Genomic DNA, 25,227 nt, shown 5'->3' with positions numbered 1-25,227 from the left:
CACGATTCCAGATGCCTAGTTGACAATCTCTTTTTAAAATCTTCCCATATATGGAACTAGACATGCCCTTTGGGTGGAGCATGACATGCCCCCTCAATGGGGCACTGTGCAAAATTCTACTGCCAACTATAATCTCCCTGAAACTTGTTTTCAAAAGAAGGAAAGTATGTTCTATATAGGATGACTCAAGAGCCAAGCTGTCAAAGACAACCAAGCTAGGACTGGGTGAAGGCAGGGCCCTTGAAACAGCAAGTCTGGATGTAAGGGCAGCGGAAGAAGATCGGCCACTGCAAAATTCAGTAGAACTGTGTACCAATGAAGCCGGCGCTATGAGAATCAGCTGTCCTCCTTCCTGACTCTGGGTAGCAGAGAGAATGGAGGGAAGAGGGAAGAGGTACGCCAGGTTGAAGTTCCACTTCACCACTAGAGGGTCTACAAAGGCGGCTTGGTGGTCTCTTGTCCTGGCCCCGAACCAGGAAGTTCTGATGTGAGGCCATTTGTCTACCGACAGCTGGAAGACTTTGGGATGAAGAGCCCATTCTTCCTCCCAATTCGACACTCCTGGGATGAATATTGCAGAAATGGCTGGATGATGTAGTTCGGCCCACTTTAGAATGCAAGACACTTTGCCCATCGCCCCTAGGCTATGAGTCCAGCCCTAGTGGTTGAGGTAGGCCACTGCCGTGGCATTCTCTGATTGAATTTGAACTGGATTGCCATGGAAAATGTCCTTTGCAAAGGTAAGTGCTTTGAAGATGGCACTTTTATTGAGAGGACGCTTGAAAAGTATGCTGACCTGTCACTGGTCCCGACCATCAGAGACTTGCGTCCTTAGTGAGGAGTACCCAGTTCGAAATCTGGTAAAGGTCGACCTTTGTAGAGATTTGATGGGCTTAAACACCATAGCAGGGACACACAAATAGTTGGTGGAAGGACCATTGTTTGAATTTTCATCATGTGATGTCCATTCTATTTGGAAAGTATTAGGCACTGTAGGGGCAGAGAGTGGAACTGTGCGTATTCAACTATGTTGTAGGTAGATACTATGGACCCTAGTGCCTCCATTGCTGAGTAAAATCAACACTTGTGGTTTGTGCAACACCACCCAAATTAGTTGTTGAACCGTTTCAATTTTGTACGGGTACAAAATGATTATCTCTACTTTGGAGTCTAGTAATGCTCCCATGTACTGTACACTGTGGGGGATGCAGGGATGACTTTTTTTTAAAATTGATCACCCAACCTTGATCTTAAATAACATCAATGGTTGTTTGAAGATGAAGCAGTAAGATCTCCCTGGATTGAGCTAAAATAAGCAGGTAGTCTAGATAAGCCAGTATCCAAATACTCTGGCAGTGGAGTTGAGCTGCCATTAATGCCATCATTTTTGTGAAAACTCTTGGTGCTGTAGTGAGGCTAAGGGGGAAATTTACTAAAGGAAATTTGTAAAAAATAGGTGTATTTGTATCCAGAAATACACTTATTTTTGACATTTACTATCCCGAAAATACGGCAATTCGTAGTCGTATTGATGTGATATCAATACGAATACGAATTGTCGTATTTTTGGGATAGTAAATGTCAAAAATAAGTGCATTTCTGGATACAAATACACCTATTTTTTACAAGTTTCCTTTAGTAAATTTCCCCCTAAATGTCAGAGCCTGGAATTGGAAATGGATGTGCATAATAGCAAACAGGAGAAACCATTGATGAGCCAGTGCTATAGGGATAGTAGGCATCCTGCATGTCCAATGAGGCCATTTAAACCCAGGTTCTAATGCCAAGATTTGAGACTTGAGAGTCTCCATTCGGAATTTGGGTGCACAAATAAACCTGTTTACAGATTTGAGATTTAGAAAAGGGCAATGTGTTCCATTGGGTTTCAACGCTAGGAAAAACAAGAGTTATGCTAGACCTACCTTAGGTTAACTTTCTTTGAGGTTCATGGTGCCCACAGGGTGGCATTGGGCTTATAGGGAGTTCCGAGTACCGTGGCACCAATCAGCGTAGCTTTCAAGTTTCCCAGGATGCACAGCGCCTCTGCCCTATAACCCTGTGTCCATGCCTAGCTTCACAGTTTTGTAAGTCAATAGCAGGAAGCAGGAAGAAAGACTATAGACAAGAGCATGCCAGTGCATTCACTCACACATACATAGAGTGAAGGAAGACATGAGTAAGGTCGTGGAAGTCACAATTTTTGTATCACAAAGGAATACCTCAGGCTTAATTATGGGTGGGTGCCCTGTGGGTACCATGAACCATGAAGAAAGAGTTAACCTAACATAGGTGTACAATAACTCTCATTTTAATCTTCAGGTTCCATGGTCCCAGGGGGTGACATCGGGGATGTCCAAAACCCAACGACCAAAGGAAGCATCCTGGGAGGCGACCGTGTCAAATTCATAGAATTTGCCTGTGTTGCCTTAACCAATTCTCCTATATATGTGGTCCCTAAATTGGATACACATTTTAAGAGTTGGTGGTGCTCCCCTGAGTCCGAGTATACAAGTATACAAGCATTAATGAACCGAGAGAAAAAGAGGACTCTTTTATTGGAGCACTCTCGATATGTATAGTTTTAGAAATTTTATTAGATTTCCTTTAAGATAAATTGGATGTGTAGGCCTGTTGCGTTTAAAAAAAAAAGTACTTAGTGGTACTCTAAAGATTCAGCATGAGAGATTTCACTCTCTCAGATAATGAGCCACATACAGAGAGATTTGTGTCAGATATAGATAACTGGAGATTCATCATGGGAGATTTCAAATCTGTCAAAAATTGCACTTCATCACAAAAATAAAGTTATATGGTATAAACAGTAATTTCCGAAATAAACTTAAAAATAAATAAAATAAATTTCCTTAATAAATAAATGTTGGTGGCAAAGTGCCCCCCTCACCCCAAATAAACATTGGTGGCATAGTGTGTCCCCCCTCCCCCAATCAAATAAACATTGGTGGCTAGTGGCACCCCCCCCCCCCCCCACACACACACACACAAAAAAAAAAAGGTTTAACCATTGGTGGCTAGTGGCAACCCCCTCCCCCAACCCAGCAAACAGTGGGGACAAAAAAAAATACTATACTTACCCAGTCCGGAGTCCAGCATCACGTCCTCACTCCTGCAGCTGACTGAAGAGGGCGAGTGCAGCGGACATGAGGCAGCATCAGTGGGTACTCACTTCAGGTAGGCATCAGCGTCGGTGTGTATGTGTATATAGGTGTACAGTGCTGTACTGTATGTGTATATAGGTGTTACAGCGCTGTACACCTATATAGTTTATACACACATACAGTACAGCGCTGTACACCTATATACACAGCACTGTACAGGGACACACATACAGTATGACAGGCAGGCACAGGGCTGGAGACTCTCACCCCTCTCTCTCTCCACGGACACAGCGCCGGGGAGTGTGGCATCCCAGCAGCTTGAATCGGCAGCAACAAACGCAGCATCCTGGCAGCTTTTGGAGGCTTCCTCGAGTGCAGCATCCCGGCGGCTGCTTACTCCTGGTGACCCGACACCCCCCTGCGTATTAAAGCTGGTTGACCAGGTCCAGCTGCTCCTGGAGTCCACGAGTGAGTCCGGCCGCTGATGAGGCCCCAGGCGGCACAGTGAGGATGGTGGCGGTGAGTGGGTCTGGCCGCTGGGCGGCCAGTTAGGGGTTTGGGGGCTCTTGCGGTGGATTGCCGGCTTAGGGTGTCTTCAGCAATTGCTCAGAAGGCCCTGCTCATCGCGCCGCACCTACACATGCGGGAGATATGCAGGGCCTTCTGAGCGACTGCTCTGAAAATATCCAACAGGTCCATTCTACATCGCGGCCCAAATTCAGACAGTGAGGCTGCGCATTTGCATAGCTGTGTGGGCTACACACACAGTCATAGCCACTTTCTGAACATTATGTAAAATCGCTCAGAAAGTGGCTGACTATTTACATTAGGGATCTTATTCCCCAAGGCCCCTACCTGATCTCACGGATGACTGTGCCACTGTGTTACCAGGGGCTGACCTCCCCTGCAGCTCACCTCTCACTGTGTGGTCCCTCCCCACAGATATCACCCTGCACTGTGGAGCAGCACCTGAACTCTCTGATACCCCTGCGTGCCCTATTGCATACACAGCCACTGGCAATCTCTCATACAGCTCATTCTGATTAAAACCTCAGAGACTCTGACTTGCTATATTAACCTAGGACATTTCTCTGATACACTGAACCCTAGGGGTGAGACAAATAAGAGAACAGATAGGTGATATCCTATACAGCCTGCAGATGTGAGAAACCTGCCCATTCAGCTGCAATTTACCAGCATTGAAAATCTGGCAGATACTATGTTAGAGTGAACCTATACTTTTGCCCTAGGTGCCATTCTCTTTAAAATTTCAGTTCTCACTAAGAGTGCTCCCCTACATCACTATGCCTTCCAAAAAAGCTAAAGATGTAGTGCCTTCCAAGATTTCCCTTTTCTCCAGAAAAACTCCACCACTCCCTACGCCACACTCTAGTCCCCCAAGACACACGCCCCCTACCCTGGAAGTGTCGGACGAGTTGGCCCCCGCCATTGTAATAGCTGGAGTGGATTATGAATCAGACGCCCCAGTGACAGTGAAAGCCCTTTGCCAAGTCTTTTCTGCGTTCCAAACAGAGATGTCCAAAGACTTAAAATCTGCTATCCGCGAAGTTAAGAAAGAACTGGTAGCCATAGGTGAAAGAACCGACCACCTGGAGCGTAAAATGGAGGAGCTAGTTGCGTCCCATAATGACCGGATATCCTCCTATGACTGTCAACAGCGCGACATAGACCAATTCAAGTCCAAGCTAGCGGACTTGGAGGACAGGTCCAGACGCAACAATATCAAAATCAGAGGCATTCCTGACTCAGTGGCCAACACAGAACTGGAAGACTACATCTGCACCCTGTTCCACAAGTTACTCCCTACAACCACAAAGATCTCCTGATAGACCGCATACATCGCCTCCCAAGACCAAGAACAGTCTCTGCCGATCTACATACCAAAAGACACCCTCCTACGGGTTCATTTCTTTACAGTTAAGGAACGCATCCTAAGAGCGGCACGAGAATCGAAAAACACCGATATACTAGGAGGCCTCCAAATCTTCCAAGATTTTCCCCCTGTAACTATTGCTAACAGACGTGTGTTTGCTCCCATTACTGTTGCACTCTGATCCCATGACATCCAGTACCGCTGGGAGTTCTCAGTTAAACTGATCATCTATTATGAAGATACTACATACACCATTTCCTCCCTGGATACGGGAGTCAAGCTCCTGATGGACTGGGACATATCGATTGCGGGACCCCAAAACCTGATATGTCCACATGCTCTTCAACAAGAATGGTCTACTACCTGAGGACCACCGCTGAGCCTGATGGATAAGTATACTTGAGTTGTGAATTTCAGTGTCTGCGGCCTTGCTATCCCTTCAACTGGGATGGGATCCCTATGCTAAGAATTATCTATGTTTGTTTGTTTTCTCATGCAAGGCCTCTGCACCCAGTTCCATATGTTAGAAATAACTGTTTTCTCTTATATATTTGGTTCTAGTTTTCACACTAGTACTTGGAATTTACCTTTATGGTTCTATATTTTATATTGTTATATATTTCACGTTGCTAGATTATTCTCCTCCCTTAATGTGCTTTTTACATAAACGAGTGAATGACAGACTTCTTTGTGAGCCGAGCCACCACCCCAACCCGACATATACTACTGCACAAACCCTCTCTCCCCTGCAGTAGTCATGCAGGTCCAATATACCGGACCTTTTTGTTTTTTCTTTCCCTATGCTTTTTCTTCTTTCCCTACCCCTGTCTCCCCTCCCCCCTTCTTCACCCCACCTGCCCCAAGCCCTTGGACCTAAGCGAACTATGCTACTACAATGTCTTGTTACCACGATACATCCTGGAATCCTCCAATCAGTTCACCCTAATACGCAATGCCTAACCTTCTCTCTTTAAATGTTAAGGGGTTAAACTCCCTTAACAAACGTAGATTAGCCCTTTCCTACTTCCACAAACAGAGGGCGGATGTGGTTGTTATTCAGGAGACGTATTTCGCCTCATCTAATCCCCCACCATTTCAAAGACTCAAACTATCCTGTAGGTTATTATGTGAATGGTCCATTTAAACATAATGGAGTCGCTATTTTATTTAATAAACACACTTCCTTTGTTCTACAATCTCAAATAGCGGACAAAAATGGCAGATATCTTATATTAACAGGCTTTTTAGAGGACAGATTAACTACTATAGTATGTCTATATGCCCCAAACTCTAACCAAATCTCTTTCTTACGCAAATTATTTCTCCTTATGTGGAAATCCTCTAAGGGCTCCTTGATAGTACTTGGAGATTTCAACCTAACCCTAGACCCCAAATTAGACAAATCCCACCAACCCAACTCTCGCCCTTCTCCACTGTCCAGCCCCTCCCTATCTTTCCACAACCTCTTTTTACAACCATTTTGTAGCTGAGGGATGTAGCTTTCCAACGAGCCCAGCCCTGTGTCTCTAGCCCCCTGGGAACCGGAGATACGGCCAGGCAAAGCTGGAACGTTTTCCCTATAGGATAACATAGGACCCGCTAATTCCGACCCCCACCCAGTTCAACGGCTGCCAGTTCCCCCTTCGGCATCACTGAAGCTCGAGGTTGATCTCAGTCGAACCCAAATCGCTGGGCCTTCAATCTGATACCAGACTGGATCCATATGGGTTAATTGGTTCCAGGGATATTGAGGTTAAACCGTTTTTTTTTGTTTTTTTTTTCATTTCTTAAATGTCATTTCATGACTGTTTATGTTCTTTGAGGGCAGATTTCTCTGGAACCAAACAGCCCAGTTTCACAGGACCAAAATCATTCGAAGCCAACTCAAAAGTTCTTTAATATGATACTGGTCTTATGTAAATGGGTCAGTTGGTTCCGAAGATATAGCTGGTTGGTTAAAGGGGGGTAGGGAGAGGGGAGTGGTTGTGTCTCCCCCTCACCCCAGAAAATGCAGGGACTATGCTGGTGTATAAGGGGTCAGCCTGGGAATGTCCCTGCATGATCCTGGGACCATATTCCCGGGTAAATCCCTGCATTTTCTGTTGTGAAAGGGGTATTATTTCAAACAGCCGTGACCTGCAGTGCTCTGAAAACAGCCGGGCAGCCCCCTGCTCTCTGCCCAGCTGTTAATGACTGTCTCCCCTGCAGCTTCCGCTCCAATACTTCTCCCCGCTTTCACCTCAGCCCGCCCCCCCTTTAATCATGTGGTGCCGGCGCCCGGCGTGCTCCCCCGACGTCACGCACAACAACAGCGCGCACAATATTTCAAATGTCCACTCGGCTAGAGGGGACACCTGAAGGGGAGTCGGAGCGTGCTCTGCGCTGCGCTCTGCTCCTCTCCCCATAGAAGCAGCTGCACCGCTCTCCATCTCTCCCTGCAGCAGCAGCGAAGGCTCATATAAAAATTTACAGTAAGTGGCACTTTTGGGGGCATTGCTTAAGGGACGCTACAAGTGGCGGTATGTGGGGGCATTACGCATAATGTGTGGCTTAATGTGTAAGGGGAATTACGGTGTGCAGCATCATGTGTAAGGGGCATTATGTGTGCAGCGTCATGTGTAAGGGACATTATGTGTGCAGCATCATGTGTAATGGGTACTATGGTGTGCGGCATCATGTGTAATGGGTACTATGGTGTGCGGCATCATGTGTAATGGGTACTATGGTGTGCAACATCATGTGTAATGGGTACTATGGTGTGCAACATCATGTGTAATGGGAACTATGGTGCGCGGCATCATGTGTAATGGGTACTATGGTGCGCAACATCATGTGTAATGGGTACTATGGTGCGCGGCATCGTGTGTAATGGGTACTATGGTGCGCGGCATCGTGTGTAATGGGTACTATGGTGCGCGGCATCGTGTGTAATGGGTACTATGGTGCGCGGCATCGTGTGTAATGGGTACTATGGTGCGCGGCATCGTGTGTAATGGGTACTATGGTGCGCGGCATCGTGTGTAATGGGTACTATGGTGCGCGGCATCGTGTGTAATGGGTACTATGGTGCGCGGCATCATGTGTAATGGGTACTATGGTGTGCAGCATCATGTGTAATGGGTACTATGGTGTGCGGCATCATGTGTAATGGGTACTATGGTGTGCAACATCATGTGTAATGGGAACTATGGTGTGCGGCATCATGTGTAATGGGTACTATGGTGTGCAACATCGTGTGTAATGGGTACTATGGTGCGCGGCATCGTGTGTAATGGGTACTATGGTGCGCGGCATCGTGTGTAATGGGTACTATGGTGCGCGGCATCGTGTGTAATGGGTACTATGGTGCGCGGCATCGTGTGTAATGGGTACTATGGTGCGCGGCATCGTGTGTAATGGGTACTATGGTGCGCGGCATCGTGTGTAATGGGTACTATGGTGCGCGGCATCGTGTGTAATGGGTACTATGGTGCGCGGCATCGTGTGTAATGGGTACTATGGTGCGCGGCATCGTGTGTAATGGGTACTATGGTGCGCGGCATCGTGTGTAATGGGTACTATGGTGCGCGGCATCGTGTGTAATGGGTACTATGGTGCGCGGCATCGTGTGTAATGGGTACTATGGTGCGCGGCATCGTGTGTAATGGGTACTATGGTGCGCGGCATCGTGTGTAATGGGTACTATGGTGCGCGGCATCGTGTGTAATGGGTACTATGGTGCGCGGCATCGTGTGTAATGGGTACTATGGTGCGCGGCATCGTGTGTAATGGGTACTATGGTGTGCAGCATCATGTGTAATGGGTACTATGGTGCCATCAAGCAAGAACCCCCTAGCAATGAGCACGTAGGTAAGCAGCACTTATGTGGCAAACATGTAATGGGCATTACGGTTTGTTATATAGTATGTAATGGGCATCATGATGTGTGGCACAATGTGTAATGGGCATTATGTTGTGTGGCCTTATGTGTAATTGGCATTACGGCGTGTGGCTTTATGTGTTAGGTATTACGGAGTTTGCTAAAATGTGTAATGGGCATTACTGTGTATGGCCTAAAGTGTAATACCACACCCCTTTTTGTGATGCCACACCTCCTTCCCATGAGACCACGCCCCCTTCTGCAGCGCGGCTGCGCCGCGCAAAGGTCCCCCTGCTATTATGTCTAGATCTGGGACCATCCATTACCATAATTTTAGATACGCCTATGTCTGGAGGTCTACCTATCCTACTGGGCATGAATATACCTTTTATTACCCAGTACACAACTCCTACTCCAGAATAGATTACATCCTATGCGATAAGTGGACTTTACAATACACTAAAGATATAGACATCCTACCTATCACCTGGTCTGACCATGCCCCTGTTTCCTGGAAATGGAATATAAATCCCTCTAAAAACCCTCACGCCCCTGGCGCCTATTCCCACACCTACTAAAAGACCCTATTTCTAAAGCAACGATACTGATCTATATCAATTCCTATATCTCTAACAATTCCCCTCAAGAAACATCTATCATCAACCACTATTGTGCCTTCAAGGCGGACACGAGAGGAGCCGCAATACAAGCTGGAGCCAATCTTAAACATAGGGCTCTTAAGGCCCAACAAGATCTAGAGATTAAATTAACAGCATTTGAATGTCATAATAAAATTGCCCCATCTAGACCCCTGAAAAATGGAGATATCAGCCAGCTTCAAAAACTTCTTCTAGCCCATACTCAGTCAGCTCTAAACAGATTACGACACATATTCAATTTATTAAGCAACAGATCAGGCAGAATGCTATTCCCAGCTATATAATCTATCCTCCGACTCCTGGACAAGATCCACCTTCCATCTCTTACACCGGAGCAACTAGATTCTCTTAATGCCCCATGGTCCCATGCAGAAATCCAATCAGCCATTAAATCCCTTCCCTGCAACAAGGCCCCAGGCCCAGACGGGTTCACCACTGATTTCTACATCTCATTCAATGACCTTCTAACACCACACCTATCAGACCTTTTTAATGAGGATCTTCCCCCCCCCCCCCCCCAGAACTCTTAGAGGCACATATTGTAACTATACTTAAGCCCGGAAAGGACCCTATAGTTCACCCACGGCCCAGGTGTTCAGCAATGGTTTTCTCTCTGACTCCTTTGAAATCACAAACGGCACCAGGCAGGTCTGTCATCTATCCCCCTAATCTTTGTCCTTTCCATAGAACCCCTAGCCTTTACTATACGTAACAACATTAATTTCCCTATCTTACTGATAGGCCCACACCACCACAAGTTAAGCCTCTTTGCTGACGATGTTTTGCTCTTCATGACTAACCCCATGAGAACACTTCCCCTCCTCCACAATACCTTAGCCTCTTATAGTGCAATCTCATATTATAAACTGAATACAAACAAAACAGATGCCCTCCCGATCAACCTCGCCGGATCCTTGTCACATCTACAATCAACCCTACAAATACAATTGGCAAACGGAATCAATAAAATACCTGGGCATCTATATCCCTCCGAACACAGCTAACATTTTTAATGTTAACCTCACCCCTCTCCTCATAACCTTGACCAATTTATCTAAATCTTGGCTGACACATGATATTCTCTGGATGGGATGTATGGCAGCTTTTAAAATGTCCCTACTCTCTAAGTTGATGTATTTGTTACGCACTATCTCCTACACCTTCCCTAAAAAATCACTACAAATTGGCACATCTATGTTGACAAAATATGTTTGGTCGACCAGGCCCCCAGCTATTGCCCGCTCTAAGATGTCATTGCCTAGAGCCTTTGGTGGCTTGAATCTCCCAGACTTGTTTCGCACCGCATGCCTCCTAGCCCCACTTAAGTTCTACACTGAAACTAACTCACCCGTAGGCTGGGTAACTATTGAACAAGCTTCGACCCCCCTCATCCCTCTTGCCGACTTATTTCGAATTCTGAGACACCTAAGACCTGTGCAACCATCCCTACTCCCGACCACTAAAGCATCTCTAGAGGCCTGGGACCAGCTATTATCCACCCTACCTGCCCCGGCAAACATTATACCCAACATCTCCATTACTACTGTAGCAAAATTAATTCCTAATCTCAATTTAAACATTTGGAAGACCCAGGGTGTTTCTTCCTTGAAAGACATACTAAACGGCCACCTCCTGCTCCCCTTCTCCTCCCTGCAATGACAATTCTCTATCTCCCATCTGAATATCTTCACTATCTCCAAATCTCGCATTGGTGGAGATCCCACTTCTCTACCTATACACCTCCAGATGCTACCTCTCAGACACTTCTCTCCAGACCTTTTATAGTAAACACTAGAGGCGATATTTCCTTTTGGTACAAGACTTTGATAACTCCTGCTGATTTCTCTAAAACGACCTCCCATGTGAAATGGGAAACAGACCTGGGCAGAACATTTACCCCTACATAATGGCGTCATATCTTTCTTTCATCATACGCAATGTCTCGCTGTTTAAATCACACAGAGATGCATGTCAAATTAATCAACAGACTCTATCTGACCCCCGACCTTCTGCATACTTTTTGGCCTTCCTGTTCTAACCAATGCTGGAAGCTATGTGGGTGCGTAGGTAATATATATCATATTTTTTGGTCTTGCTCCGAAATTCTACAATACTGGTCCGAAGTTTTCAGTCTCATCTCCACCATGCTCAAGGTAAAGGTCATACCTGACCCATACCTAGCGTTGTTCCATGTTTACCCACAAGATGTCCCCCCAGAAAAGAGATTTGTCTTAGGTCATATACTCATTGCCGCCCAAGCCAACCTAGCCCAACTATGGAAACAACCTTCCCCTCCATCTCTGTTACAGGTTATCTTGAAGACAAATCACCATTTTCTTATGGAAACAAATTATATCACGTATATGCCTACACCCACCTCCCCCCATATACGCTGGCTCCCATGGCACACATACGTAACGGAGGGTGAGGGAACTAGATTTTTTCCTTCCTCCTCTCTCGCAGACCCACGCCAGTTCAGCCTAAATGAACCACCGGAGGATCAGCAAGGTCTTTATATACCCATACTCTTTACTTACTCCACTGCTCCGGGAAATGTATTGTGAACTGATGTGTCTATGCCTTGTATTGTCTGTTACTTTTACGTTGTTCACTTTGCATAGTGACTTACACTGTATTACGTTGTATTTCAATTGTATTTTGATTATGCTCAATACTTCCAACCCCCCTCCCTCCCCCTCCCCCAGAAAGTTCCCCTTTTTCTTTTCTGTACCCCATATAAAACCTTTGATATACTAAAAATGTATGGTACTTGTTTCCTAGCACGGCGCCCACGATTTCAATTGTATGACATCGGGTCTGAAAAATCAATCGTGTGTGGCGAGCCCAAAGCGTGGCGAGTTTAGCGAGCCTGCAAGGGGACGCGCATTACTAAACACATATTACGTGTCCCCTTGCAGGGCTCACTACGCTCACCACGCTTCAGGCTCGTTGGCTCGCTGCGCTCGCCACACTATATAAAATCAACTCCACGCCGACGTGGATAGTGGGGGTATGAAAAGGTCAGAGGACGCGTACCGCCGACCCTCGCGGGATCGCTGCACTCGCCACGCTTCGGGTTCGTGTTCATCGTGTCGTTAACAATGTGGCGGGGGGGGGGGGCATTATAATGGCATGCGATGCAACCAATTTTTTTAATTTTACGGGAAACTTCTTTAAAGGTTTAAAATCGGGTCGGTCGGGTCTGATCGGGTCCCATTGCATACCTTAAGTTATGGTATGTGATGGGACCTGACAGGCGCCGTGCTAGGAAACAAGTACCAAATTTATTGATGGAAAAAAAGAAAGTGTCTGACTATTGCTGTGTGTGTAGTGCCCTTAAGTGCAGTGAGCTTTTGAAATATATGCTATGCACCTATAAGCTCTGTTGCCAGAGACAAATTGTTCCACAATGGGAACACTTAATAGATGATGTGTGCCCAGTGGAGCAGAGTTCCGTTTCTCTGGGACTCGTTGGAGGCAAATTAGATGGTAGGTTTGATGTTCAATTAATAAGGGTGATATTCCCTAAAGAGCTGACTTGAACTGTATTAAAGTAGGTGAAGTGTTCCCTATGGGGTAGAGCAGAGGTGGGCAAAAAGCGGCCTGCGGGCCAGATGCGGCCCGCAAGACGCTTAGGTCTAACCCGCCACACTGACATATATTACTATGACAAGCGCCCCGACTATAGCCGCTTGTCATTGGCAGAGGTAACCTCGAGAGCTAGGACAGACATGACATAAGGTTTGCATTATGATTACTTTGTTACTGCTGCCACCACTGCCGTTAATGCCTGTCTGTGCCTGCCACGCACAGCATTACTGGAAGCATGAGAGGGCCAGCCACCTCCCGCCAGGCTCCCAGAAATGCTGTGCGCGACAGTCACATTTGGCTTTCCCTTCTCTCAAGGAACACCACATCGCACAGAAAAATAATGGTAAAGTAAATCAAAGTAAAGAGCAGGCAATTATTTTATGTGCATTAGTTTTACCCCATCTAGGCTTTCATTACCAAAGAAACGCCAATGTGTTTGTGTTTGTGGACCCAGTGTATTGATTTGGCTGCCCTTATCTTGTTTGCTCTCTCTCTCTCTGGTCATCTTGCCCGCCCTGGAGTCCTGACTAGAGAAGCATGTAGCTGCCTTTGGAGAGTGCAGTGGGACTAAACCTCTAGAACAGGCTATATCTGACAACGTGGTGTATACTCTGCCCAGTTCAGCCCCTCCACTCCCCAGAACGTAAATTTGGGCTCAATCCGGGTGACATAACATAAATTAAGGCTCAATCTGGGAGGCATAATGTAAATTTTGGCTTTATCCCAGTTGCATAACATGCCTTTTGGCTTATTCCGTGTGTCATATTGTGAATTTTGACTCCCTCTGTGTGAATTTTGGCTCATTTTCTGTGGCATAATGTGTAAGGGGCAAGTATATAGGAGTCTACTATTGTGTTTCATAATGTGTATAAGGGGTATATGGTGTGGTACACTACACTTAAGGACACCCTCTATTTTCATGACCGCACACCCTTATGAATGGCCACACCCACTTTTCCTAAGCGCAGCCCTTGAACATTTACTGGAAGTGTTAATTGTCCCCCCAGTTGAAATTATTGCCCACCCCTGGGGTAGAGACTGCTGAATTTATTGTGGTAAATCACTGTAAGCTTTGGCGATAGATTTTTTGAGAGGCGTGTACACTAGGCAATCTGAGTGTCAATTGGGGATAGACCTCTGTTAAACTTTAAAGATAGAGATATATGTGTGTGTGTTGGTACTAGGGGTATGAATTGCCTATCAGTGTTCCGTCTGGAATGTGCTGATCACTTAATATCTCTATAAGTCAAGTTTAATGAAGTGGTTTCCACACTGAATCAGTCAAATGTGTACAGAGTTTTTAACAATTTGCAACAAGAATTCAAAGGATCCTTTCGTCACTACTTGTTATATACACACTCTAGAGCAGTGGTTCCCAAACGTTTTTGAATCACCCTAGAGCATCAAAATGTTTTCAAGGCACCCCGAGGCCAAATGCTTCTTATCGAGAAATTCAGAAAAACAATATTAAATTAAGTGCATTGTGTTTATTTGTCACAGTTATCTGGTGAGGGACAGGATTTACTTCTGTTTGTGAACATATATTATGATTGGCAGCCACAAGCACTGGTTTTGCCTGGTACATTGACCATAAAGAATATGAATTGATCTTGGTCCACCAACTCAAGGCACCCCTGCAGTGTCCTTAGCCACCCCAGGGTGCCTAGACACACAGTTTGGGAACCAATGCTCTAGAGACATCGCAGATGGCAACAATGTTCATTTGTTGCTAACTAGTATGAATAGTGCTCTTGGTGCCTGATCATGTAATAGTAACACATATCATAAACATTTATTTTTGCATGGTGCTAGTTAGTCTTTGTGAGAGGCGTACACACTAGGCAATCTAAGTGTCGCACACTGAATCGGTCAATCGTATACAGAGTTTTTAACAGTTTGCAATAAGAATAATTTCAATGATCCTTTCCAATGTATCCTTTTGTCACTGCTTGTTATATACACAATCTAGAGACATCATAGATGGCAACAATGTTCATTTGTTGCTAACTACAGTAGTATGAATGGTGCTCTTGGTGCCTGAACATATATTGATAACCCGTACCATAAATATTATTTCTGCATGGTGCTAGTAAGTCTTTGTGAGAGGCGTACATACTAGTCAATCTGGTCCAATGAGTTATTCATTTTTCAACATAAAGGGGGACATTTACTAAGAATACGAATACAAAAAATTGTATTCGTAGTCTTGATACGAATGAATACGACTGCATACGTCGTATGCAAAGTCATGTTCCGGAGGGGAATTTACGTTGCTTTGTAACCCTCCGATGTCGTATTAATTTGTATTAACGGCCGTATATAAAAAATCAGGAAACCCGACAAATAGGGGTTCCCCGATTTTTTTTTTTTTTAAACCAGCCCCATGATCCAGGTCTGGGGCTGGTTCCCAAAATACAGGGCAACAAAATGACTAGGGGTCCCCCGTATTTTAAGAACCAGCCCCAGGCCAAACCAGCCAGCAGGGTAATGTCACAGCCGGGGGACACTTATTAGATAAGGTCCCGCGGCTAAAACACCACCCTACTGACCAGTCAGCCTGACCAGGGGCCCTGGGGGAGTGGGGACCCCCCCCCCAATAAAGGGGTCCCCCCTCCAGGACTTACCTGACCAGGCTGAAGCCTGGTGCTGTCCCCGGTGACCCTGTGCGGTGGTCACGGGCTGATTTCAGTGTAAAAAAAAAGATAAAACTATTGTTTAATACTGTGGAACTATGAGTCCCAACAAGCCTCCCCTGCAAGCTGGGACTTGGAGAACCACAATTCACAGCCTGCGGGGCATTAAAGGGCCCGCTGGCACTTGTAGCTCCACAGTAATAAAAATAGTCAAATAAACACACTGACACACAATAAAAATAAAACTTTAATACATCCAAAGCCCTTACATACTGATACTTGCCTATCTTGAGCCCGTAGGTAGGTCTTGGTCCGGTGCCTTGTCCTGGTTTTTTAGCCTGGTGCTGGTTACAACTGTGGGGGAGACCCCACGCCGTTTTTTTTAATTTATTTATTTATTTCTCTATTTTTTTTCCACTGAAGCCTGCACGGATCTGACTGATCCGTGCAGGCTTCTGCCAAATACGTCAGGAAAATAAAGTGTATTTTCCTGCCGTATATTCGTGGCCGTTTCACGCCAATTAGCTTAGTAAATCAGAAACCACCATTCTTTTGAATGGTGATTTCTGTCGTATTCTTTTGATGGTGTATTCATTCGTATTTGTAAATACAAATACGAATGTCCCATTATTAAGAATACGAAAATACGTATTTTTGGCATAGTAAATGCCAAAAATACGTATGCACCAACAAAAATCATATTTTCGTAGGAAAATACGATTTTTTTTCACAATTTTTTTTAGTACATTTCCCCCAAAGTAATCAGTGTGGCAATCTATGCCTGGTGTAATGAGCCTAGGAAAGGCTTGTTTGGTTACAGAGGGTGTAAGCCTGTCTTAAATTCAAGTCTGACCCTTAAGTTTCCAATCAGAGGTTCTGCTTTCCCACAGTCATACAAACGTACATAGGACTGGGGATGAGTGGAATTCTGGCTGGGCTGCAGGGTCACGAAATAATAGATACATTACTACCCGCAAACTGCACGGTAGAATATTACACTGTCAAAACACAGAGTAAAGGCAGTATAAACTTGGTCAATGGGTAACTGCAGGGGTGGGATTAATATAAACATTAAATTATATATATAAAATACCACATGAAAAGCCTGTGTGCAAAATCTCATGTGACTAAGGACCTTATTCTGATTTATTCGGTCCTCCGTGCAAATGCATTTGTGTGAGGCGGAGAAGGGCAGGGGGTGCCAGGCAGCCCCATTAGCATATGGGAATACCCAGCATTTCTTGCTGAATAAATACAGAGACCAACTCATCTCACAGAAAAACAAAGGTGTTACATTTTAGGAAGGTTGATTTGCAAAAGCACAGGCTGAGGAGAAAATGGTAAAGGAGGGACTTTTTTTAGGTATATAAGTGAAAGGAGAAAAACTAAAAGTGGAGTAATAAGACTAAAGACAGAGGGTGGAAGTCTTCTTGAGGGGTACAATGTAATAGCAGATCATATTAAAAAATATTTCTGCTCAGTATTTACTGAGGGTAAGAGGCCACAGTCAAGTTGCAAGTATAGTCAGAAAAATTAAGGAGAAACATGTACATTTACAGCACTATTTTTTGTGCACTATTTTTTTAACTGTGGAACTACAAGTGCCAGCGGGCCCTTTAATGCCCAGCAGGCTGGGACTTGTGGTTCTCCAAGTCCCAGCTTGCTGGCACTTGTAGTGCCACAGTAAAAAAACAATAGTTTAATCTATTTTTTACACTTGAATCAGCCCGATGCCCACCGCCCAGGGGCATCGGGGACAGTACCAGGCTTCAGCCTGGTCAGGTAAGTCCTGGAGGGGGGGGACCCCTTCATTGGGGCGGTCCCCACTCCCCCAGGGCCCCTGGCCAGGCTGACCGGTCAGGGGGTTAATGTTTTGGCCGCGGGACCTTATATTATAAGTGTCCCCCGGCTGTGACATTACCCTGCTGGCTGGTTGTGCCTGGGACTGGTTCTTGAAATACGGGGGACCCCTAGTCATTTTGTCCCCCGTATTTTGGGAACCAGCCCCGGACCTGGAGCCTGGGGCTGGTTGTTAAAATCGGGGAACCCCTATTTGTCGGGTTCCCTGATTTTTAATTACCGGCTCCAGGCTCTGTCAGCCTGGTGCTGGTTTTGGCTGTGGGGGGGACCCCACGCCGTTTTTTTTTCCATTTTTTTAAATTTTTTAATTTTTTTTACACCTTGCAGCCTGCACGGATCTGACTGATCCGTGCAGACTGCTACAAATAATTCGTATTAGCAGCCGTATATACGGCCGCTAATACGAATTCCTACGACATCGGTGGGTTACAAAGCAGTCGTATCTGACTGCTTTGTAAATGACCCTCCGGAACACGACTTTGCATACGACTGAAACAGTCGTATGCAGTCGTAGGGAAAATACTAATACGAAAAACTCGGTTTTTCATATTAGTAAATTTCCCCCCAAGTGTCAAATTGTTTGTAGGCCTCCTGGGAAGCTGCCGGGGAAGTTCAAGGGAAATCAGATGCAATTTTACAGGTCAGATAAATCTCATAGTGTATGGGGGCCTTAAGATGGTTGAATGGATAAGATCTTGATTGCAGGACAGAAAACAGAGAGTTGTAGTAAACGGAGTACAGTCAGAGGAGGGAAAGGTTACAAGTGAGGTACCCCAAGGATCTGTACTTGGACCAGGGCCGGCGCCACCACTAGGCAGGTTTAGGCATTTGCCTAGGGCGCCGGCCACTGGAGGGTGGTACTGAGCTACAGCAGGAAGAAAGCTACAGCAGAGGAGAGCCGGGGGAAGGTACTGGAACTGGAAGCTGCCTGCAGCGACCAACAAGCGGTGAGTGTTTCCCAAATCCCCCTCCCCCTCTCCGCCGGAGCCCGCCTGTAAACTTGCTGTCTCTGCGTGACAGTCACATCACAGTCCCCATCCCAGCAGCCAGCGGCAATCTACTGCGGCGGGCGGCAGCCACCCCAGCCCTCACCAGCCAAGTCAGCTGCAATCTGCAGCGCGCCCCCCCTCCCCCCGGTGCACTGAGCCGACAACAGCCAGACACATACAGCAATCTCCGGCGGGTGGAGGAGCCGCTGCCCGGCCGCCCGCCCCCCTCCAAACCACCCGCACGCCCAGCAATCCGATGCCCTGCTCCAGACTCCAGTCAGTGCTGCCTGGCTGTACTCAGGGGTGGGCTGGGCCGGGGGGCAGGGTGCCATGTGCCCCCCGGGCCGCTTAGCCAGTCACTGGCTGCGGGCCACGCTGGTCACCTTCCACCTCCTCCAGGCACAGGCAGCCCTCCTGCGCTGGCCGCGGCTTCCAGAACACGGCCGCGGCTACAGGAAAATGGCCGCCGGCCCCCTGCACTGAGGACATGTCTTCCTGTAGCCGCGGCCGTGCTCTGGAAGCCGCGGCCAGCGCAGGAGGGCGGCCTGGAGGAGGTGGATGGTGATCCAGCGCGGCCAGCAGCCAGTGACTGGCTAAGCGGCCCGGGGGAGCAGGAGGGCTGTCTGTCCCGGACCCCCCAGCCCAGCAACAATGGTGAGTTGCTGGTGGGGGCATGTGTGTCTCCTCTGGCACTGTGGGGGCATGTGTGTCTCCTCTGGCACTGTGGGGGCATGTGTGTCTCCTCTGGCACTGTGGGGGCATGTGTGTCTCCTCTGGCACTGTGGGGGCATGTGTGTCTCTTCTGGCACTGTGGGGGCATGTGTGTCTCCTCTGGCACTGTGGGGGCATGTGTGTCTCCTCTGGCACTGTGGGGGCATGTGTGTCTCCTCTGGCACTGTGGGGGCATGTGTGTCTCCTCTGGCACTGTGGGGGCATGTGTGTCTCCTCTGGCACTGTGGGGGCATGTGTGTCTCCTCTGGCACTGTGGGGGCATGTGTGTCTCCTCTGGCACTGTGGGGGCATGTGTGTCTCCTCTGGCACTGTGGGGGCACGTGTGTCTCTGGCACTGTGGGGGCATATGTGTCTCTGGCACTGTGGGGGCATCTCTGGCACTGTGGGGGCATATGTGTCTCTGGCACTGTGGGGGCATCTCTGGCACTGTGGGGGCATATGTGTCTCTGGCACTGTGGGGTCATCCCTGGCACTGTGGGGGGCATCTCTGGCACTGTGGGGGCATCTCTGGCACTGTGGGGGCATGTGTGTCGTCTCTGGCACTGTGGGGGCATGTGTGTCTCTAGCATCTCTGGCACTGTGGGGGCATATGTGTCTCTGACACTGTGGGGGCATCTCTGGCACTGCGGGGGCATCTCTGGCACTGTGGGGGCATCTCTGGCACTGTGGGGGCATCTCTGGCACTGTGGGGGCATGTGTGTCATCTCTGGCACTGTGGGGGCATGTGTGTCGTCTCTGGCACTGTGGGGGCATGTGTGTCTCCTCTGGCACTGTGGGGGCACGTGTGTCTCTGGCACTGTGGGGGCATATGTGTCTCTGGCACTGTGGGGGCATCTCTGGCACTGTGGGGGCATATGAATCTCTGGCACTGTGGGGGCATCTCTGGCACTGTGGGGGGCATCTCTGGCACTGTGGGGGGCATCTCTGGCACTGTGGGGGGCATCTCTGGCACTGTGGGGGCATCTCTGGCACTGTGGGGGCATATGTGTATCTGGCACTGTGGGGGAATATCTGGCACTGTGGGGGCATATGTGTATCTGGCACTGTGGGGGAATATCTGGCACTGTGGGGGCATATGTGTATCTGGCACTGTGGGGGAATATCTGGCACTGTGGGGGCATATGTGTATCTGTCACTGTGGGGGCATATCTGGTTACACTGGGATATATTGCCTATACTAACCATATATTTACAGACTGTTATTTTTAATTCTACAAAAGTGTGTAAGAATCAGGACAATCCCTATATATCATATAGGCTATGGGGATTGTCCTGATTCTTACACACTTTTGTGTAATTAAAAATAACAGTCTATAAATATAAGGTTAGTCACACAGAGCATCCCAGTTTGCTCAGTGGCAGGGGAAGTGTTGTGGTGTAAGGTTTTTTTTATTGTTTTTTTTGGGGGGGGGGGGGGGCGGTATCCTGTAGGTTTGCCTAGGGCGCCTAGATGCCTTGCACCGGCCCTGACTTGGACCAGTGCTTTTTAAGATCTTTATTGGTGATATTGCAAATGGAATTGAGGGTAAAATGTGCCTTTTTTGCAGATGACACAATGGTATGAAACAGGGTAGACACAACAGGAGGGGGTACCACAAATGATTGATGATCTAGGTAGATTAGAGGAATGGTCAAGAGCATGGCAACAACAGTTTAAAGGCAGACATTGCAAAATCATGCATTTGGGTCTCAAAAATCCAAAGACTAAATATAGTATAAATGGCACTATAATGAAAACAACTGAGGAAGAGAGGGATCCAGATGTCACTATTTTAGGGGACTTAAAGGCAGGTATGCAATGTAACAAAGCAATGAAGAAGGCCAATCAGATGCTTGGTTGCATAGGGAGAGGTATCAGCAATAGAAGTTATAATGCCACTGTATAGGTCATTGGTACGACCTCATCTAGAGTACTGTGTACAGTTCTGGAGGCCATATCTCCAGAAGGATATAAATACATTAGAGACTGTACAAAGAAGGGCAACTAAAATGGTGCATGGCCTACATCACAAAACGTACCAGGAAAGACTAAAATATCTTAATATATATAGTTTAGAGCAGAGAAGGGAAAGGGGGGACATGATAGAAACTTTCAAATATATCATGGGTTTTAATAAGGGTACAGGTGGGAGACATTCTTCAAAGGAAGAGGAGCAACAGAACACAAGGACATGCACTGACACTAGAGGGAGGAAGATTCATGGAAAATTTGAGGAAAAGTTACTTCCCAGAAAGGGCAGAGGATAAATGGAATAGTCTCCCATCAGAAGTGGTAGAGGCAAATACAGTAGATCAATTTAAAACGCAATTTGATATCCTTACAAAAAAAAAATAAGGATCAAATATGGTTTGAGGTAACAGGTTTAAAAAACGGACAGACAATGGACCAAGTGGTTCTTATCTGCCATTAAATTCTGTTTCTATGTTACTTAAATGTAATTATGTGATGAGGATTTGCTTCAGTTTGACCACATATGTTATGTTTGGCAGCCACCAGCACTGGTTTGTCTATTATTTTGACCATAATTAATTATAATTGTGTAAGGGAAGACTGAGTATGCGGACTCAGTTGCAAAAAGTTCAAAGGTCCTGCTTGCCTCCTGCGGGCTAAAGCTTCACCTACAACAGCCACATTTGTGTGCAGCAGCCAAATCTCATTACAATATGTGCAAGATTGTTACTGGAAATCGCTGTTCATGATATATACCATATTTGCTGGCGTATAAGACGACTTTTTCCCCCTGGAAAATATGCCTCCAAAATGGGGGTCGTCTTATACGCCAGGTGCACTTCGTAGACAGTACATACTGTATAGCCTCAAGGTTTACACCTTTATACATGTCATACACTCTCCTCACCCCCCCCCCCCCCTTCTTATGCATACCTTGATACTTTGATACTTCAAATGTCTTTTTAGAGACATGTCAGTGCTGCCGCTGTCCTCCCTGCCTAACCGCCTGTCACAATCTGCAGTGACGTCGGCGGCAGGCTCGGGGACGTTCGCAGCGGCTCGGGAGGACTCGGGTGCCTGAGCGCTCCCAAGTCCCCCCAAGCTGCCGCGAACATCCCCGAGCCTGCCGCCGACGTCACTGCAGAATGTGACAGGCGGTTAGGCAAGGAGGACAGCGACGGCACTGACATGTCTCTAAAAAGACATTTAAAGTATCAAGGTATGCATAAGAAGGGGGGGGGGCGAGGAGAGTGTATGACATGTATAAAAGTGTAACCCTTGGGGCTTAGGCAGGGGGGACAGTGGCAACACTGCAGGGAAGCTGCAGGTGAGGGGGGCTTACAACTTTATGTGGGTTTTGCTGGGGCAGGACAAACCTGCCCTGATAGGTTTGTCCTGCCCCAGCAAAACCCACCACTCAAGGGTTTAATACTGGTACTACAGGTATCCATAATATGGATTCAAGGGAGGACCAGACAGCTGCTAGTGACATGGAGTGTAGAAGGTGTGCGGAAGAGGGGGTAGTCTTTTATGGCGAGTATATAACAAACTCTATATTTTGAGTGGAAATGTTGGGGGTCGTCTTATACGCCAAGTCGTCTTATACGCCGGCAAATATGGTATATATATATATATACATACATACATACATACACACACATATACATACATACATACACACGAGAGTTAGACATAGAAACAGATGCATAAAGAGGCAGTCATACAGAGAGAGACAGACACATACAGAGACAGGCGCAACAGAGGCAGACAGTCATACACACAGGAAGAGAGAGGCAGAGACAGAAACATACAGAGACAGACAGTCATATACACAGGGACAGAGAGAGGCACAGGTACAGATGCATACACAGGTACAGATGCATTGGGACAGATGCATACAGAGAGGCACAGAGGCAGATGTATACAGGAAGATAGACAGTCATACACACTGGAACAGAGGGAGAGGCACAGAGACAGAGAGACCGATGTATACAAAGAGGCAGACAGTCATACACACAGGGACATAGAGAGAGGCAAAGAGACAGATTCATACAGAGAGAGCCAGAGGCACCTAAGCAGACATGTACAAACATAGAAACATAGAATTTGACGGCAGATAAGAACCACTTGGCCCATCTAGTCTGCCCCTTTTTTTAAACATGTTACCTCAAACCATATTTGATCCTTATTTTTTTGTAAGGATATCAATATGCTTATCCCAAGCATGTTTAAATTGTACTACTGTATTTGCGTCTACCACCTCTGATGGTAGGCTATTCCACTTATCTACTACTCTTTCTGTGAAAAAATTCTTCCTCATTTCCCCTGAATCTTCCTCCCTCTAGTTTCAGTGCATGTCCTCGTGTTCTGTTGCTCCTCTTCCTGTGAAGAATGTCTCCCACCTGTACCTTGTTAAAACCCTTGATATATTTAAAAGTTTCTATCATGTCCCCCCTTTCCCTTCTCTGCTCTAAAGTATACATATTAAGATCTTTTAGTCTTTCCTGGTATGTTTTGTGATGTAGGCCATGCACCATTTTAGTTGCTCTTCTTTGTACAGTCTCTAATGTATTTATATCCTTCTGGAGATATGGCCTCCAGAACTGAACACAATACTCTAGGTGAGGTCGTACCAATGACCTATACAGTGGCATTATTACTTCTTTCTTTCTACTGCTGATACCTCTCCCTATGCAACCAAGCATTGCCTTCTTCATTGCTTTGTTACATTGCCTACCTGCTTTTAAGTCCCCTGAAATAGTGACACCTAGATCCCTCTCTTCCTCAGTAGTTTCCATACAAAGAGACAGACTGAACACAGGAACAGAGAGAAAGGGAGAGGGGCACAGGGACAGATCTGTACAGAGAGACAGACCATCATGCATACTGAAAGAGAGAAAACGATACAGACAGGTATAAAATGAGAGACACACCGTGGAATATGCTGGCACTATACCAGTAAATGGGAATAGATATAGGACGGGCTGCAAGTCTGGCCCCGGTACCTGGTGCTGCTTCCTGTCCTGCAGCTGGGAGAGCAAAGGGAGGTGGAGGCTGGGAGCAGACAGGTTACAGCAAGACTCGCATTCCTCTACTCCAGATAAGGATCCCACAGGGTGTGTACGTCACACACACTCCTGATAAACACACACACACACCTACCTGATATACACATACACCTACAGTACCTGATAAACACACACCTGATATACACACACCTACCTGATATACAGACACATATACCTGAAATACACACACACACCTGGTATACACACACCTGAGATACACACACCTACCTGATACACACACACCCACCTGATATACACAAACACACAACTATCTCATACAAACACACCTATCATACACACACACACACCTACCTGATATACACCCACGTGATATACACACACCTACCTGATATACACACGCCTACCTGATATACACACACACCTACCTGATATACACACACACCTGATATACACACACACACCTACCTGATATACACCCACATGATATACACACCTGATACATACTCACCTACCTGATACACAGACCTGATATACACAAACACACACATCTGAAACACACACCTACATGATACACACACCTGACATACACACACAACTACCTGATATACACACACCTGATACATACGCCTGAGATACAGAAACACACCTAACTGATACACACAAACACACCTACCTGATACACACACACACAAACCTACCTGATATACACACACTTACCTGATATACACACACACCTACCTGAAACACAAATACACACCTGATATATACAAAGCTCACATACACACAAACTCACACCTACCTGATATATGCACACACCTAGGGCCGGTGCCACCACTAGGCAGCTTTAGGCATTTGCGCCGGAGCAAGTCAGCTCCGCCCTGTGGAGCGACTTGCCGGCGGCCGCATCCCTAGCC

The 25,227-nt window shown here is 46.7% G+C and overlaps 1 protein-coding gene across 4 annotated transcripts in view; it reads right to left on the bottom strand.

Annotated features, from left to right (window-relative positions):
• Window positions 1–24,340, bottom strand: part of ELMO3 (engulfment and cell motility 3) — a 286,359-nt gene extending 262,019 nt beyond the window's left edge. The window contains exon 1 of one of the 4 annotated variants that reach the window (XM_083164845.1): window positions 24,290–24,340. Coding sequence is in view for 2 of the 4 variants with exons in the window: in XM_083164843.1 (XP_083020969.1) it covers window positions 3,384–3,497 (114 nt within the window). In the remaining 2 variants the exon portion in view is untranslated. Of the gene's footprint in view, window positions 1–3,383; window positions 3,666–24,217 lie in introns of those variants that run through there. The other 3 variants (XM_083164844.1, XM_083164843.1, XM_083164842.1) reach the window with 3 other exon arrangements.
• Window positions 24,341–25,227: the final 887 nt, after the last annotated feature.

Source organism: Crinia signifera, chromosome 11 (genome assembly GCF_055691185.1).
Source record: "Crinia signifera chromosome 11, ASM5569118v1, whole genome shotgun sequence".
NCBI classification, from domain to species: Eukaryota; Metazoa; Chordata; class Amphibia; order Anura; family Myobatrachidae; genus Crinia; species Crinia signifera.
This window is presented reverse-complemented; position numbering and strand designations above follow the sequence as displayed.